Source organism: Ursus arctos, unplaced genomic scaffold (genome assembly GCF_023065955.2).
Source record: "Ursus arctos isolate Adak ecotype North America unplaced genomic scaffold, UrsArc2.0 scaffold_15, whole genome shotgun sequence".
In the NCBI taxonomy this organism is placed as follows: Eukaryota; Metazoa; Chordata; class Mammalia; order Carnivora; family Ursidae; genus Ursus; species Ursus arctos.
Window position 1 is genome coordinate 39,032,278 of NW_026622819.1, and position 17,207 is coordinate 39,049,484.

The 17,207-nt window shown below is 37.7% G+C and overlaps 1 protein-coding gene across 2 annotated transcripts in view; it reads right to left on the reverse strand.

Moving 5' to 3' along the window:
* LOC113263922 (uncharacterized) overlaps positions 1-17,207 on the reverse strand; it is a 124,318-nt gene that overhangs the window by 50,256 nt on the left and 56,855 nt on the right. Inside the window, exon 3 of one of the 2 annotated variants that reach the window (XM_057312237.1) lies at positions 4,817-4,891. The exons of the other annotated variant lie outside the window; for it this stretch is intronic. Coding sequence (XP_057168220.1) covers positions 4,817-4,891 — 75 coding nt within the window. The remainder of the gene's footprint in view (positions 1-4,816; positions 4,892-17,207) is intronic. 2 annotated transcript variants of the gene reach the window in all.

Below are 17,207 nucleotides of genomic sequence, written 5' to 3' on the forward strand. Positions count from 1 at the left end.
GGAGGGTCTGGCTACCCATGGCTTGCCTACGCTTTTCACCATTTATGAAATAGATCCTGCAAGAAACCCAGCTGCAACCCCAGGCTGGTGAGAATGATAGCTTCTTGGATATAATGTTCTGAGGCAAAAAAAGTCATTTGTGCTCCTTTCTTGGTCCTTTGGCTAGAGAGAACAGGCTTTTGTCAGAGTTGTTTTTTGGCCTGTGCCTCCTGGTGTTTCCAGGTTGCTGTCTTCCTCAGCTCCAAGTCTGGGATACATGAAGCAAAAAGAAAACCAAGGAAACTCACCACCATATTATTCTTCAAGTGCCCAGGTCCCTAGTCAAACTGCTTTCTCTCCCCCTTACTGTCTTCTTATGTTTACTTTATATGTATTTCATTTGTACTCAGTGGTAAAAATAGGGAAGGTACACCTGCTACAGATCCACAAGTAGCTGTATTGTTTTATGAAGTTCAGTTATGTCAAGTTGGTAAATAGTGTTATTCAAGTCTTCTGTAACCTTTCTTTCTATCTTTTGTGTCCATGCTGCTGGTGTTGGAAGTGTAATTCCCCCAATTGCATGGAATGCAAAGTAGATAATATTGTCTGTTTTCCACTTATACTGCAGACATGGGCGTTGGGCAATTTTATGTACTCTCCAGATTAAGCTCTATTTTTTTTTTTTTAAAGATGTGTGAAGAAATCCGACTTCACCAGTCACAGTTTCCTACAAAGATCAGGAGATCATCTTCTTAATATTAGTGCCTTTTCTATCTGGCAAAAATAACATTATGCTGGTACACAAAGGATCTCTTAAGCCTTTGAAAACCAGGGAAATGGAGCTCCACAGAAACAATAGGTAATTAATTGCCAAAGACCTCTGAATCTTCAACAGATAAAACTGTCTTTAGTTGGAAGGTGTAGGCAGTTTTCTCTTTTCACCTTAATTTAATTTATAAAGTAATTGCTTCTACAAACACTAGGAAGGTTGAGACACTAGTGCTAAGCAGATCCGAAAATCTAAGTATCTTCTTCCATTATCTTCACTCTTCTTAGGATCCATACTTCATTCAACCTTCATTCGGTCCATCTCCTGCTCCCAAAGTCACAGGTCCCCAAGATACATTTTGTTTGTTATCAATAGAATCTGGATATTCATGAACAAGTTGATTTCAATTATACAAAATAAGATGTCAAATTTCTTCACATTCAAATTTTACCATAAATAATAACCTCATAATATAACCAAGAAAGAGCCAATAGAAAATTCAAATAGGGCAACAAGATCAGATTGTGTTTTAAAAATTGCATTTTAGGAAGTCCTATACATTGAGCAAGTAGAAGACTTCCCCTGCAAGTTGAAAAGAAGGCATGTCACACTCATGTATGAAAAGACTGCATTATAAAGATTTACTGACTCCAATCAAAATTCCAGTAGGGTTACATCTTAGCGGACTAGACACAATATCCCTAAAATACATCTGGGAAAACACATTCTCAAGAACATCGAGAACAAAGTAAAACACACAAAAATAATGAACAGATTCCTTCCTTTTTTCCTTGTATACATATTACTGAATACTTACTAAGTGGCTAAAAAAAATCCTTGCAACGTACTGCAGTTATAAGGTTTATACTGGGTACAAGTAAGATCTTTTCCTTCATGGGGCATAAATCTGATTGCCTAGGAAGCAGTATTATGGAGAGGTTAAGAGTACTGGCTTTGTAAGAAGGGACAAAGAGGGGAAAATCAAAGATGCTGCCAAGAAAAGCATAAAGTATCACATAAGACATTCATGGTGTTGGTCTAAGAAGATTGATAGATAAATTAAAGGGAATATTCATACTTTAAAATGAGAGAAAATATGGAGAAAGTAAGTGAACATGGGTTTTGTAGTTAAACACATCTGTGTTTGAATCCCATCTCTAACCATTAGTAGCTAGTCACTTCATTACCACTCATTAGTAGCTAGTTAGCTCCAGCAAATGAATTTACTCTTCTAAGCTTCAGTCTCTTTTCCTCTTATACAAGTCTCACAATGCTATAAACTGCATGGGATTATTATAAGAAATAAATGTGATGAGGAATGTAGACCACATAACCAGGTACTGGCAGAAAGAAAGGGATGGATGAATGTGTAGATTCCTCATAATTTGATATGAAGAGAAGCAGAAAAATAGAAAGGTAAATGATAAAATTTCCAGAATTACAAGGCAAAGACAAAAAAAGTGGAGTTGATTCATCCTGAAGCTTCCCTACTTGATAAAGAAGAGGTGAAGTATAACATAATAATAATAAAAAAAGAAGAGGTGAACTTTGCTATTCAAAGTCATATAGGAGAGGTATGGTCAGATAGTTGAAAAAAATGGATTAAAAAAAAGAGATGATACGGAGATGGGTGGCATAGTTAGCAACATGATATTAAATAAGAGGCTTTCTTAGGAGTCTAGCAGGTTTAGGTGACCAACCAAGACTAACTGAGGTCTGGAGTAGGAAAATAGGAAGTTGAGTTTATTCTGGCTTGGAAGAGGGAAGAATAAAGGGTAGGATGTCAAAAGAGTATGGCCATGTCAAAAAGTTAAATATAAATGTCAAACTATGGGACTCAGGTTGAGAAGAAAAGACAAAGCAGCAAAAGGCATGCTAACTACTTCAGAAAGTTTAAGGTTTATGTGATAGAAATTTTCCAGTTAATGGCACATTTTTAGGCTTTCCTGTGTTGAAGTAGAGTGAAACAAGTGGAGAAACTGGGAGGCTTGAGTATTACAAAGATTATCGATTGCAGTACCCAAGTTTCTCAGGCTGACGTCAGAAATCATGTCTTAGAAAGATAAAACAGGTAAACCTTCTGAGAAGCAGATGGACTAAGTGACCTCAGGAGGCAGAAAGAGACCAGAAGGGTGAATCAGCCTTGAATTAGGCAAGAAAGTTCACCAGATCATCTGGAATGTGGTAGGCAATTAACCTTTGTAAATGTGGTCAAATATTTAGGATGCTGGTCCTTCTTGTTCTCATGATCCACAACCAGAAATCACAAGAATGGAACCTTCAGCTCTGTCCCTGCCTGCTGGAACATGAAACACCAGAGGAGGTGGTTCAAGAGAGGGATCAAAGTAGGAAACAGCCGTTAGAGTAATTTCATGCCAAGTAAGTGGTCACTCAACTGAGCTAGGAGGCTGCTCCCTGTGCTCAGCATGCCCCTGGCCACAGATTGATAGGATAGCAACTTTACTCAAGGCTAGCTGTGACCTCAGGGTGACTAGAGTAGGCTCACATTCTGCAGGAACTCATTCAGGTAATATTTCTTCATCTCCTCCATCCTTAGTTCAAATCAGTGGTGGGATCTCTGCATTTCTTCTCTGTCAGTAGGTTTTTCCCTGTGTTTGTTCTCCTCCAGTATCCTCCTTCTGCTTCCTCTGCATATGAAAGTAGGGAAACATTCACTAGCAGCTAATAGGGTGCTCCTTTATTTCTCTGCATGCCCACCAGCTACAATTTGGAGAAGAGACAGAATGGACAGAGTAGGACAGGAAGAAGTTGAGGAAATGACTTGGAAAACATCTCTCTGGGGCTTAGTATTTCCATCCCTACAAGAGAAGAGTTTGGCTAAAGCAATTGGCAATTTAATATAGATTATGTCTTTACTTATAATAGTATCAGTTGACCACCTCAATAAGCTTTGAAGTTCGTAATTTTTCCAAGGCTCACATTTATAGGAGGTGTTGAAGCTAGAATTTGAACTCTGATCTCTCTGATATATATAAAACTATGTGTACCTACCTAAGGATCATAAAAATTATATTTAGAACTAGATATATATCCTGATTCTTGCATCAGGAAAGGTATACATAATTTTTATGACCCAAGACCAACAATTCTATTTTCAATTCATTCTTTGTATTGGAGCATGTGTAAGTGGTCTGCAAGAAGACACTTAGCTAGGAAATGAAGGACTGAAGAAACTGGTCTATTTCAGGAAATCAAATGACTCACATTATAAAGTGACAGGTCCCTGATAATGCAGGAGTCCTCAGTCCCCCGTTTATTCAAATTTTTTAAAATAAATTCTTAGAGTGTTTATATTTACTAACATGAACGTTCCAGTGTACATGATAGATTATAGGGGGAACCTATGTAAAAGGAACATGCCTGGGGCCAGCCCTGATGAGAACCCTGAGCCCAGTTCCTCTTCCAACCAGGACTGGGATTATACACTGCTGCTGGCAGAAAAAAAAATTCTTTTAATAGTTTACTTTCCCTCTTTGGAGTGGAAGGGCCCGCTCAGGACTGAAGCCTTGGGATCAGGCCAATGTGAGACCATCATGGTCAAGTTTATAGGAATGCAATACCTCAAGGTATTGGGTTCTCTACAGCTTGGAAATCCAGCTGTGTAAGATGGGAATAAACTATCTCAAGCCTTTTCCCAGGTCTCATCAGAGCAGGACATTGGATTAGATTAAATGGCTGCCTTTTCCTACACGATCATATTTTTCCTGGCTTCCTCCACTTTGGCACATACTGTTTTTTCAGGTAAGCAAACTTACAAGTCTTGGGGGAGAAACATCTGATATTCTTTTAGTTGTAGAAAAGAAAAGTCATCATGTGTGACTAAGTGGGGAATGTTAGGCTTGAACAATGAAAAGAGAGTATCAATCGGGTATCACTGTTAGAAAAGGGAGTTACTCTGGAAAACCCTCCAAAATTTGAAAATGAAATAGCATGTTTCTACATAATGTATGGGTCAAGAAAAATCCAAAGGGCAATTCAAAATTATTTTGAACACAAGGAAAATAAAACAAAATGAGCAAGAGTTTAGGTTCAGAGAAGTGTCATTACCTCCATACCCCTTTTCCTTTTATTCCAACCCCACAGCCATCTTTATGGAATGGACCTCCTTGATCTCTGTCGTTCCTGTGTTACATAGAAACATATGTGTGCACATTGTGTCACTCTCCTACTTTCTTACATGAAAGATAGCATACTATAGATACCTGCTTGCCACTTGCTTTTCTCAGTTTACAAACATCCTGAAAATCAATTCAGGATATCAAAACATATCAATTCACAGGGATCTCCCTCATTCTTTTATGCAATGGCATAGAACTTCCTTGGGTAGGTATACCAAAGTTTATTCAATCAGTCTTCTATGTATGGGCATGTAGTTTGTTTCCAATATTTTGCAATTACACACAATGCTGCAATAATCTTATGCATATGTATTTTGTATTGTTGGAGGTGTATCTTCAGGGCAATCCTTAAAGTAAAAGATACCTGATAAACTGGAAGAAAATATCTGCAACACAAATCACAGACAAAGGACTAATATAGGTAATATATAAGAATACTTAAAATTGAGGGAAAAAATAAAAACCAATTGCCAAATAAGTAAAATGCATACATATACAATTCACACACGCATACACATACCCCCGAAATACAGAAACGGCTCTTAAATCTGTAAAAGAAATTCAACTTCACTATAAAAAAAATGCTAATCAAAACTATGCTAAAGCACCTCACCTACCAGAAAGCCTTCCCTACACTAAGATTAAAGAGAAATTCAGTTGATCCTTGCAAGGTTTCATTTCTTATGTTGTATTTGAGGTTTATTCTTATATATGGTATGCAGTATATACTCTTACTTTATTTTATTTCTACTAGATGAAGGCCTTTATTTTTCTTTTTTCATCACTATATCCAGCTACTTTAACCATTAAAAGATTCTGGTCTTTTAGAATCAGAAAGAAGCATTCCATTTTTTAAAATTATTCTTTAAAAGATTATATGTGCAATTGGCACAGTCTATTCTTGGAAAGGTTGGTAGGCTTCTTGTCTCCTCTGGGAAAAATTTTAAAATATAATTCAAGTTTTCTCTTTGAACTTTGGAAATTCTAACTTTTGGAAAGCAAGAATTTTCTAGATTATTTAAAAGATCATATTACAGTGAAAGATAAGGAAGAGCAGAGCTATGATAATCTTTTTTTATTTCCCTCTCCCACAGTCAGCTGGCCACCCTCTATCCCCAGGCAACACCAGCATCCTCACACAAACTAGTTTCCTAGAACCAGTCAGTCTCTCCAGAGCCAAAGAACCCTTAAAGTTTCTGATCATCACTCATAGTATCCTCTTTAGTTCAGCATCTTGGTAGGAATGAGCCTAATATTTTATTTACTAAATCATATTTAATTTTAAAAAACTTTAAAGTATGTACACTCATTCCAACTGCAGTGAAGAGGAAATTAAGGCCAACAAAAATCAGGTAACAATGAAAATAACATAGTTTGCAAGTTACACCTCCAACCTCTTTTCTCAGTGACTTAGAAAATTTATAAATAAATTTTTCATTTACAGTCAGGACTGTGAAAATGAAGGAAAGAATGAATAAATGAATAAAGTAGTTAACAAAAGAACACCACCCACAAATTCTGTTTCTATAAGTTATTTTGTATACTTTTGTGCAAATAAGTAATTAAATTACATTTCTTTATTCAGTTAGTAATTTCAGTGGGTGAAAACATATTCCATGAAGAACGATTTCTTTTAACCTATTGTGTATGTACTTTATCTGTCTGCAGAAATCTTCAAGCCACATGATATAAATAAATGGCCTAAGGTAAATTTAAATTTCTCAGTTCTGAATTCTGATGATAATCTGATCACTCTCTTTACATGAGAGACCTAAAACTTTATGGGGGTAAGTAGAACAAAAGTTTTCCATGTGACCTTGGGCATGTATAACCTTTCCAGACTTAGATCTAATCTCATGTAGCACAAATATTATAACAGTAAAATACATCTCTGAGCATTAAATGAAATAACACCTGTCACTTGCTCCAGGTCATAAAGTTAAATAGTGGTAAATACAGGAATTATTCCCAGCCTCGATACAGAACCCTCACTCTCAACAATAACATTTGAGTCCCTTCCCCTAGAAGTTCACAAATTCATAAATATCTCTACTCACAAAGTTCTTAGAATGAGTTCATCGCATTGGGATTCCAAGTTTAAACGGAAACTTACATCTGGGATTTGAGTGGGGGTGTTATAATGCTTATGACTTTAAGAGATGATGGGTGGGTCACTGCATTTTCTGACACTGCAGTCAGCAAAAAACCTGCCTCACCAAAGCCCAGAAGAAAATCTTGAAAAAGATCAATTGAATAGAAACACTTGATATTATTTCTGTAGGGGTAGGAAGTGACAGGCCAGGAATAGATGGGGGAAAATCCACCAATTGTTACTCATATGACATTTTTTTGATATTTGCAGCCCCCATGTAAAATGTACTACTCAGTGGATCCTTCTTATACATCACAGTGTCCAGATGTGACATCATATGTTTGTGCTACAAATGGCCACACTTACCAGAATGAGTGTTTTTTTTGTGTGGATCAGTGGTGAGTTCAAAATAAAATACTATTTTTTTCTCCATATTTCCTCACAGAAATATCAAATAATCTTAGCCAAGGAACTGGATTTGCTGATGGATGGGACTTTTTATTTAAAATAACCTCTATTGTTCATAAAAGACTGGGGACAGACTATGTATAAAGAGAAAAGTCTCTCTGAAAAAATTCAGTTAGCATTCAAAGTTGACTCATCAAAAAAAAGAAAGAAAAGCTTATGTGATGTTTTGGCAGAATTGTACAAAAATCATGCTAATAGATATCTACAGATTGTATTCAAACAATGAATAGAAATCCATTTCTTCAAATCACTCAAAAATTTTTAACAAATCACATTGACATGCCTATGAATAGTGCCCATAAATATTGCTTGGTAGACATAAATAGATATAGATATCAATACAGATAAAGATACATACATAGATATAGGTATAGATATACGCATGAATAACAAAATGGTTATGTGGTCTTACACAGATAGAAACTGACAGTTGATATACATTTCTTTGCCTTTCAAATAAGTTCAACAGGAAATTTAGATTAAAAATTAATAATATTCCTTGTGATGTATTTTAACTCCATTTGAAATTGTTTTCGCAAACAGACTTATGTCTTGATAGTAACTCTTCCATGACCTGTTAGATCTTCTGTGTTGGGAATCCCCAAGACTATCCTCAGGTTTGATGATTTCCTAGCAGGACTCACAGACCTTAGAAAAGCTGTTAATACACATGGTAGCAGTTTATCACAATGAAAGGATATGAGTAAAATCAGCAAAGGCAGAAAGCTCATAGGATGAAGTCCAGGAGAGAGCAGTCACAAGCTTCCAGTCGACCTTTCCCAGTGGACTCACACAGGCAGTGTTTAATTCTCCCAGCTATGATGTGTGACAACACAACTGAAGTTTTGCCAACTTGGGAAGTTCACAAAAGCCTTGGTGCCCAGGCCTTTCATTAGAAGCTAGTCACCTAAGCTTGTGGCACCTGCATGACTGACAACTACTTAGTCTCCAGCCACCCCACATTCTCAGAGGTCAAACTGATACAGAGTGGCTTAAGATCACAGTGAACAACGACAGGCATTCACTTGAGCATAAACTATAGGGCACGGCCTATAACTTCAGGTTACAAAGTCACTCTTACCAGGAGGGATATTCCAAGGGCTTATGGTTACTTCCCAGGAGCTAATTTGAGTGTCCCAAGTCTGTTGAGCTAACTCTTTAATGCACATCTTCCTTTGAAAAGAATCTTCATGGGCTTCCAGTGTCATGTTTCCAACCCACAAGGATATTATTGCTGAGCCCTGAAGAAAACGGGGCGTAGAAGCTAGTCCAATAAAGGAAATATGTGCTCATCTGCACAGCAAGCACTAGATTCAGAGGATGACTGAAATGTCATTTAAAGGAAAAGAACAGAAACTGAAAAAAATGGTAATTAACCAAGTATCTACCATCAGTTTCAAAGCAAGATGAATGAGAATTTATGACTGTCACCAGACTATGTAGAATAATTAAATTACATTAGCATTTCTTCCTAATAGCTGCTGTCACTTTCTCAGGCATGGGCTAATTAGGCAAGACACTTGGAAGTGCCTTCTTAGCTTCCAAAGGAAAGCTGGAATAGCCATACTTATATCAGAAAAACTAGATTTTAAACTAAAGACTGTAACAAGAGATGAAGAAGGGCACTATATCATAGTAAAGGGGTCTATCCAACAAGAAGATCTAATAGTTGTAAATATCTATGCCCCCGTTTTGGGAGCACCCAAATATATAAAAGAATAACAAACATAAAGGAACTCATTGATAATTATACAATAATAGTAGGGGACTTTAACAGCCCACTTACATCGATGGACAGATACCTAAGCAGAAAATCAGTAAGGAAACAATGGCTTAGAATGACACATTGGACCAGATGGATTTAACAGATATATTCAGAACATTTCATCCTAAAGAAGCAGAATGCATATTCTTTTCAAGTGCACATGGAACATTCTCCAGAATAGATCAGATACTGGGTCACAAATCAGGCCTCAACAAGTACAAAAAGATTGAGAACATACCATGTATATTTTCCGACCACACGCTATGAAACTTGAAGTCAACCACAAGAAAAAATTTGGAAAGACCACACACACATGGAGGTTAAAGAACATCCTACTAAGGAATGAATGGACCAACCAGGAAACTAAAGAAGAAATAAAAAAAAATACATGGAAACAAATGAAAATGAAAACATGATGGTCTAAAACCTTAGGGGTGCAGCGAAAGCAGTTCCTTAAGAGGGAAGTATGTAGCAATACAGGCCTACCCCAAGATATAAGAAAAGTCTCAAATATACAACCTAACCTTACACCTAAAAGAGCTAGAAAAAGAACAACAAATGAAGCCTAAAGCCAGCAGAAGGGAAATAATACAGATTAGAGCAGAAATGAATGATATAGAAACAAACAAACAAAAAATCAACAGTTGAACAGACCAATGAAATCAGGAGCTGGTTCTTTGAAAGAATTCGTTAGATTGATAAACCCCTAACCAGACTTATCAAAAAGAAAAGAGAAAGGACTCAAATAAATAAAATCATGAATGAGAGAGGAGAGATCACAACCAACACCACAGAAATACAAACAATTATGAGAATATTATGAAAAATTATATGCCAACAAACTGGGCAATCTGGAGAAATGGATAAATGCCTAGAAACATATAAACTACCAAAACTGAAACAGAAAGAAATAGAAAACTTGAATAGACTTATAAAATAGAATGGGCAATTTATACAGGGCTCTCTGCTTGGGAGAGCATTTGGACTTGAGAAAATGTGCAGTGTCTTTAGGGAAATAATAAAGAGAAAAAATATGTTGAAATAAATGTTATGTATTAGGGAATAGTAATACGTAAAGGTGGAAGGTTAAGCAGAGGCTAGCTTTCTGGGAAAAATATACCAGGGGTAAGGAGAATAGACTGTAGTCTATGAGCAGTGTAAGCCTGGTGAAAATTTGGGCAGAGTGTGAATTATGTGAATTATTATGCACAGCACTCTTCTTATGGTTATCTTTTACTTCTTGGTAAAAAAAAAAATCTGGCATTGCTATGTTGAATCGAAAGGTATCGAAATGGGAATAAGTTAGGAGATGAAAGATTCTCTGTTGAAAAACTTCACAGAACCCTATTTTGAATAATAATTCCAGATACAGGAGGAATGTGGGCTGATCGGCAGGGAAAAAGACAGGTATAAAGGGAATTGCAAACCAGCTCCCTTTCTCAGGACTACATTTGGAAGATGAGAGAATGTGAAGCAATACCCACTTTCCTTATGATACTAATCACCTTTTTGTAAATCTCTTTTCTTTAGGGAATTTGGTCCTCATATTAAATTTTATAAATATGGAAAATGTGGCTAAGGAGTAACGGAATACTACACTTGCTATTCGTTTCACTACTTAATTGCGAAAATTATTTCTTTTGTAATTTAAGGGCATATGATAAATAACACATCTATGCTACACCCAGATTTGGAACAAAACTGAAAACAAAGGAATTAAACTAATGGAGAACCAACTGACACATTTATTACAAATAAACATAATAATGAAAGAGGTGGTATTTACCCCTGTGTGCTAATTGTTTAAAATAAGCTTTCATTTTACTTGCGTCTAAGATCTATCATCAAGTGGTGTTACTGACACTCCCCGAATTAAACTTACCCCAAAGTGCAGGCTCACCTGAGATCTGACCCTGCCCCACTAATCTCACCTGAAGACATGAGCCTAAGAAAACATTTCACACACATACAAACAGCTGTTTGAGACCTTTAACCTCCACTCGTAAATGAAGCTCACCTTCATTAGAGGGAAAAAGAATGCTTATGTGCTAAGAAGAGGGAGGAAAGCCAAGAACTTCTAGGGGAATAGTTATGTTTTTGAGACAAAGAGTAGATACCATTTGATCCCCTAGTTTTAGCATTTTTAATCCTTTCTTACTCCATTCCATTGTTCCTACTACATCAGTCAATAAATTCGTTTTTCTTTTTTGCTTAATCCATCTTAGAAGCTGTCACTTATAACTGAAAGATCTTGTCTAGTACAGGGACATGAAGCCATTATTATATTTGAGGCTGGGGAAATGAAAAGTGAAAAAGTGATCAGCCTTTGGCTTCAGTGGGCTCTGTACCATTACCTGTTTCTGCCACTAGATGTCAGCCTCACTCTTCTATCTTAATCTGACCGGTTCTTTAACCAGAAAGGTCCCCACAGCTTTGCTTTCTTTCTCCATCCCCTTTCCAGCTAATACACAGCTCAGTTCTGGTGGCAACAGGGTCTTTGTCCTCTTACATCATCCTCTCTCCTTCCCCCAGGGGCCCTTGGTCAGTAGGATCCATCAGGGTGGATCTCTTTGGAGGTGGGAAATCGTCTCAGGTCTGTTTTCTCAAAGTAAAAATTGTCATAAAATATAGACCTTCTCTTGCTAATTTTGACCGTCTTGTGTAACTTAATATTATTGTATTATTTCATCTTTCAATCTCTATTTTCAAAAATAATAAAAGGCACACCAAAGAAATGGAGCAGTAGAACAGTAACTCCATCAAAATAAAAATTAAGGAATGGAAATTAATTGCCCTCCAGGCAGGAGAGTCAAAGTGAGGTAAGTTTGGTAAGAGAAACAAGATGTGGACATAGTTATGTATTTCTTTCTAGCCTGGCCATCTGATCTGGACATGCTATGTTTAGGTAGTACTCCTCATGAACTATGTGCGAATAACCCTAATTCACAGAAACTTTCACTTAGCTGATAAATCTTTTTATAGATTTATGAGCACTACTGGGATTGCGGGGTTCCTGGCATAGATGCAGTGGTGGGAGCAGCTGGGAAGCAGGCAGAGGTGCTCTTTCAGCTCTCATGGGTACATTTATCCCCTTGGCTTCACCACTGAGGGGGGCTCTGCAAAGGAGCCCTTGTTCACTCAGACAACAGTGATTCCAACTTAAAGGAGATTCTGAGTCATATGGGAAACAAAGTGGAGGAGAATGTGTTAAATACTTCACAGTTTCCTCTTCTTAATGAAGTTGAATTCAATCTAAAATGATGAAATTTGTGTAAGTTCCAGTGAGGTATGCTTTGTTTCTTTTTAAATTCACTGATGCAAACCAGATGATTTCTTCCCAATGCTGGATGAATTCTGTTGTTACTCTACCTGCTGACTAATGATGCGGAATCTTAAAACAACTCTTTCGTTCATTTGATACTTATTTGTGGAGTAGTTTTTACTCTGCAATGTTCTATATACCAGGTTCTAGTAGAAGCAAACAAACAAGACAGGCAAGATCTTTTCTTATGAAACCTGCACCCCGGTGGTGAGAGATGAATAGTGTGCGAATAAAGGAACAGGAAATAACAGGTAACAACGAACGCTATGATGAAAATGAATAAAACAAGGTCCTAGAATAACAAGAGAGGAATATAATAGGAGTTCAGTAAGTAGACACTGAATGGATGCTTGAGACCATAAACTCCTGGACACAGACTCTAATGGAAATCACCAGGAGGAAAGTTTATAATAGGAAATAATAATAAGAGAGACACATGTAGAAAAGACAATCTAAAAAAGAAAAAATAGTTGAAAGAATTTTGTAATCCAATCTCACATAGAATTCAGTGGAAAACAAGTAGCCTAATCACAGAGGACGTGGGCTGGAGCCTAACTGATTTACAAGTTGACTCTTTTAAAGAAAAAGCACCCATTTTATATAATCCTGGAAGAGCAGAAAGTGGACTCCCTCAAAAGTTTGACGTGCCTATGGCCATCACACCAGCTCTTCTCTCTGCACCACTGATTCCCTGGCTCTTCCAGAATGGCTCCTTGTCATCATTCAGGTGTCTGTCCTCATCGTTCAGGCTCTGAGAAGCCTTCTCTAATCACCCAATGCAATTTGTTCCTTATTTCCACATTTTTCTCTATTCTAATATCATGATGCAATTTCTTTTAAATACTTGTAAAAATATGAAATCATCTTACTATTTTTGTTATTATTTTCCTTTTTTTACTCTACAAGAAAGGAAGTTCTAGGAAGTAGGATTTTTGTCTACCTCATTTCTCTCTGTATCTCCAGAGAGGATAACACTGACCAGAATAGCAAAGGGAAATGGCGAGGTTGATTATGACTTGTGTTTCACTGTTATTAAGTAATGTTGTATTAATATGTCAGGGTCTAAAGAACCTAAGGGATTATATACTGTATTAGAAATATTAAAGAAGCTGATCTATATCATCTGAAGAGAAAGGACTTTGAATAGACCCTCCGGAGCTGCCTTTGCAAATCTGAAGGAATAGACTCAGAAAGAGAGAGCAGACTTATTCTATTGGTCTCCACTGTGGAGAACTAGAAAGCCATATAGAAGGCTTTCTTTAGAAATGGAGTTCTGTTCAATATGATGAGGAACTGCTGAGCAGGCCAAACAGACCAAAAATTCAGTGATCTTCCTTGGTAACAAACCTTTATATTGGACATCATCAACTTATAGGAAATTGGAGTAAATCCTTAGTTCTCAGTGTTAAAGAAAACACTAACATCTCTTTAGATGTTGTTTAATGTTTGTAAAATAATAAGTAAACTATGGCAAATTAAGTTTGGAGAAAATTGAGTTAAAGTATTGCAGAACATTTAATGGAGCCTTTAGTAAAATAAAGTGTATTGTGGATCCTCCCAAAAGAAACAGTGTTCCCTTCAGCACGGAGCACAATAGACATGATTTTACCAATAGGAGCTAGAAGCTGTCTGTGTATGTGTAAAATCTAAATCCAGATACTGTGAGGTCACATAGGAGCAAAATGAACCAACAGGAAAAAGAGTTGTTACCCTTCATTTACAACCTCTTGTCCCATAATTGAAACTATTTGGCCTCAACAATTTGAAGAAAATTAAAGAGAATCAAAGCATAGGATCCCTGGATGTGCTAACTCCTCGTTCCCAAGAAGAGCAAGGAGCAAGTCCTGCCAGACACAAGATCAAAATGCAAATATCCAGATCTCTAGGTCATTGTGTCCCAGTAGACAAAAGGGCATGAACACAGTGAGCACTACATTGAAGAAGAAGAAGAAGAAGAAGAAGAAGAAGAAGAAGAAGAAGAAGAAGAAGAAGAAGAAAAGAAGAAGAAGGAGGAGGAGGAGAAGGAGGAGGAGGGGGAAGAGGAGAAGAAGGAGAAGGAGAAGAAGGAGGAGGAAGGGGAGGGAGAAGGAGGAAGGGAAGGAGAAGAAGGAGAAGAAGAAGTGGGAGGAGGAGGGGAAGAGTAGGAGGAGGGGGAGGAAGAGGAGAAGGAAGAGGAGGAGGCGAGGGAAAAGGAAAGGAAGAAGAAGAAAAGGAGCTAGAATGTGAAGGAGCCACACAGGGAAGGGAGAGGAGGACAAACAAGGCAAGAGCTAGTCCACCCAAATCTAGGCCATGATTTTAAAATTATCACAAGAAGGCCTTGAGGGTGTTGGATGGAGTGTGTGATGGATGCCAAGAAGGAAGGAACCCAGGGGGTTGGGGAATGGGCTGATACAGCAATTAGGAGGAAAATACAGAATTAAATAGGAATTCCAACTTCTTCTCACCCACCTCCAATCCTCAGACTTATTTATCATTTGTACATCTTAGCGTTTCAAGGAAGGGTTTTTAACTTGAAAACCTGAAGCACCAATCTAGGTCAATCTCACTAAATGTGGGAGAAGTAGCACGATGTAGAAAAAGGACTGTCACAGCACTGTGTCTCAGATAGATGAGGGTGGAGGGGTGGGGAAGGGACACTTGTCCCCTGACTCTAGATCACCCTCTCTCCCCACTGGGACCCTCCTTCTTTCCAGATGACCCTCGCACATAAAAAGGCAACACGCACCGATCCAGTGTTCAGCTCATTTAAAACATCAGCTGTCCTTCCTCACTGCTCTGAGCTGACCAGTTTTACTCCTATTATTCCAATTTCCAATGTGTCTTCAAATCTCTTAGATTTAGATTTAAAGGCAATACACCAGAGCGATTAAAAAGCATTGGCTTTTAACCTTAAACTATCCATTTCCCTCAGTCCCTGTTACCTCAGCTAAATAGCAGGACAAATAACCTCACCAATCTCATGAGATTATTTTAAATCTTTAATGAGATAACGCACACATGAAATGTAGCACAATTCCAGCTCATAATAAGTGCATAATATATGGTTAATTTTCTTATTGTACCTTTCCCTTCTTACAGCCATTATCTTAAACCTGGATTACTGCCCAGCCGTGGTGCTGGCTTCCTTATTTCCCTCCAGCTAACTGACCCAGAACTCTTTAATCAGGTCCTGCACCAATTTAATTCTATCACCCATCTCTCACCTTCTGACGGGTCACCTTTCTGTTCCCTGTGGCACCTTAAATCCATTGGGGAAGAAATCCCTAATACTCTCAAATTTTTCTCTCATTTCATTTTTGTTTTTCCCCGTTTTTCTACTCTGCCTTCCCTAGGATGGAGCCATGTCATAATCTGACAAGGCCTCAAGTTCCCACCACCACCACCACCACCCCTTGCAGCAAGCCTAGGAGGAATAAAGACACTGCCCCCAGCCTAAATGGATGACTTTTTGTCTGCTCAATCTTCACCTTTCACCTGCAAAGGATCCTCCCTCTATAATCCTTGGCTCACTGAGCAACTTAAAAATTTCTATGTAAACAGCTGCCCAGACCTAAAGCAACCCATGCCTGATCATTTGACCTTGCTTTTCCTCACCTTTTTAAATCCAAAGAACTTCATTTCCACCAATCTTTTATCTGCTTTATATTTGGATACACCCCCGAGGATTATCATCTCAGCGCCCCCCCCGAGAAATTAATCCTACATTTTGCCTATTAGCCATAGCCTCCATAAACAATTGTTCATACTCCCCAAACCTACTACTACTACTAAGTCCACATGTATTCTGAATTTTGACTTCGAAACTCTTAACTACTCACACCTTGCATAGTCTATCAGAAACTTCTCGAACACTAGACTCTTCTCTGAGCCTACGGCCCTCTTTATGGCTCCCCTCCAGTCTCTGATGTACACACTCCCTATCCAGAAAGTCACTTTTTTTTTTTCATTTCTTACTCAATGTCATAATATATTTGGGGAGAAATATTCAGCATGGTACTGACTGAACCTGAAAAAATCTAGTGCTAATTTTGTCTACTGGCCATTAATTTTCATATCCATTGTTGACTATCTGACATTCTTCCACTGATGTCTGTACCAAGCCTCTCCAACCTTCTCCAGCTTCCAGACCAACTCGATTTTTCTATCACAAAAGGCAACCCCAGAACTTAACAGCCAGAACCAACCTTACAATGTTGACTGTGCAACTTTAAGGATACAGGTTAAGCTCTGGATGTTTTAATTTCCTCATCTGTAACACAGAAACAATATTTCCTCCCGGAGTGGCTCTGAGTATTGAATGAGATCATATATATGTGTAGATAGATAGACAGATAGACAGACAGATGATATATAGATAGATAGATAGATAGACAGATAGATAGATAGATAGAATCATGTGATCTTCAGAAAGTTAGTTTTCTTCCAGTTACAGTTTCCTATAATGCTATAATCAGCCCCCATCCACCATGCATCTTAAATTCCTTCTTCTTCCCTTTGGCTGTAAGACAGGTTTGATCTATTCTAGACCTTGCTGAAGCCTTAGCATTCCCCTCCTCTCTTTGACTAACAAATATCTGAAAAAAATTAGAATGTTATTCACTACTTCATCCTACTCTCCCTTTGAGCCCTTTCCCATTCCTCTTTGCTAAATGCATTTCAAACTGCAACAA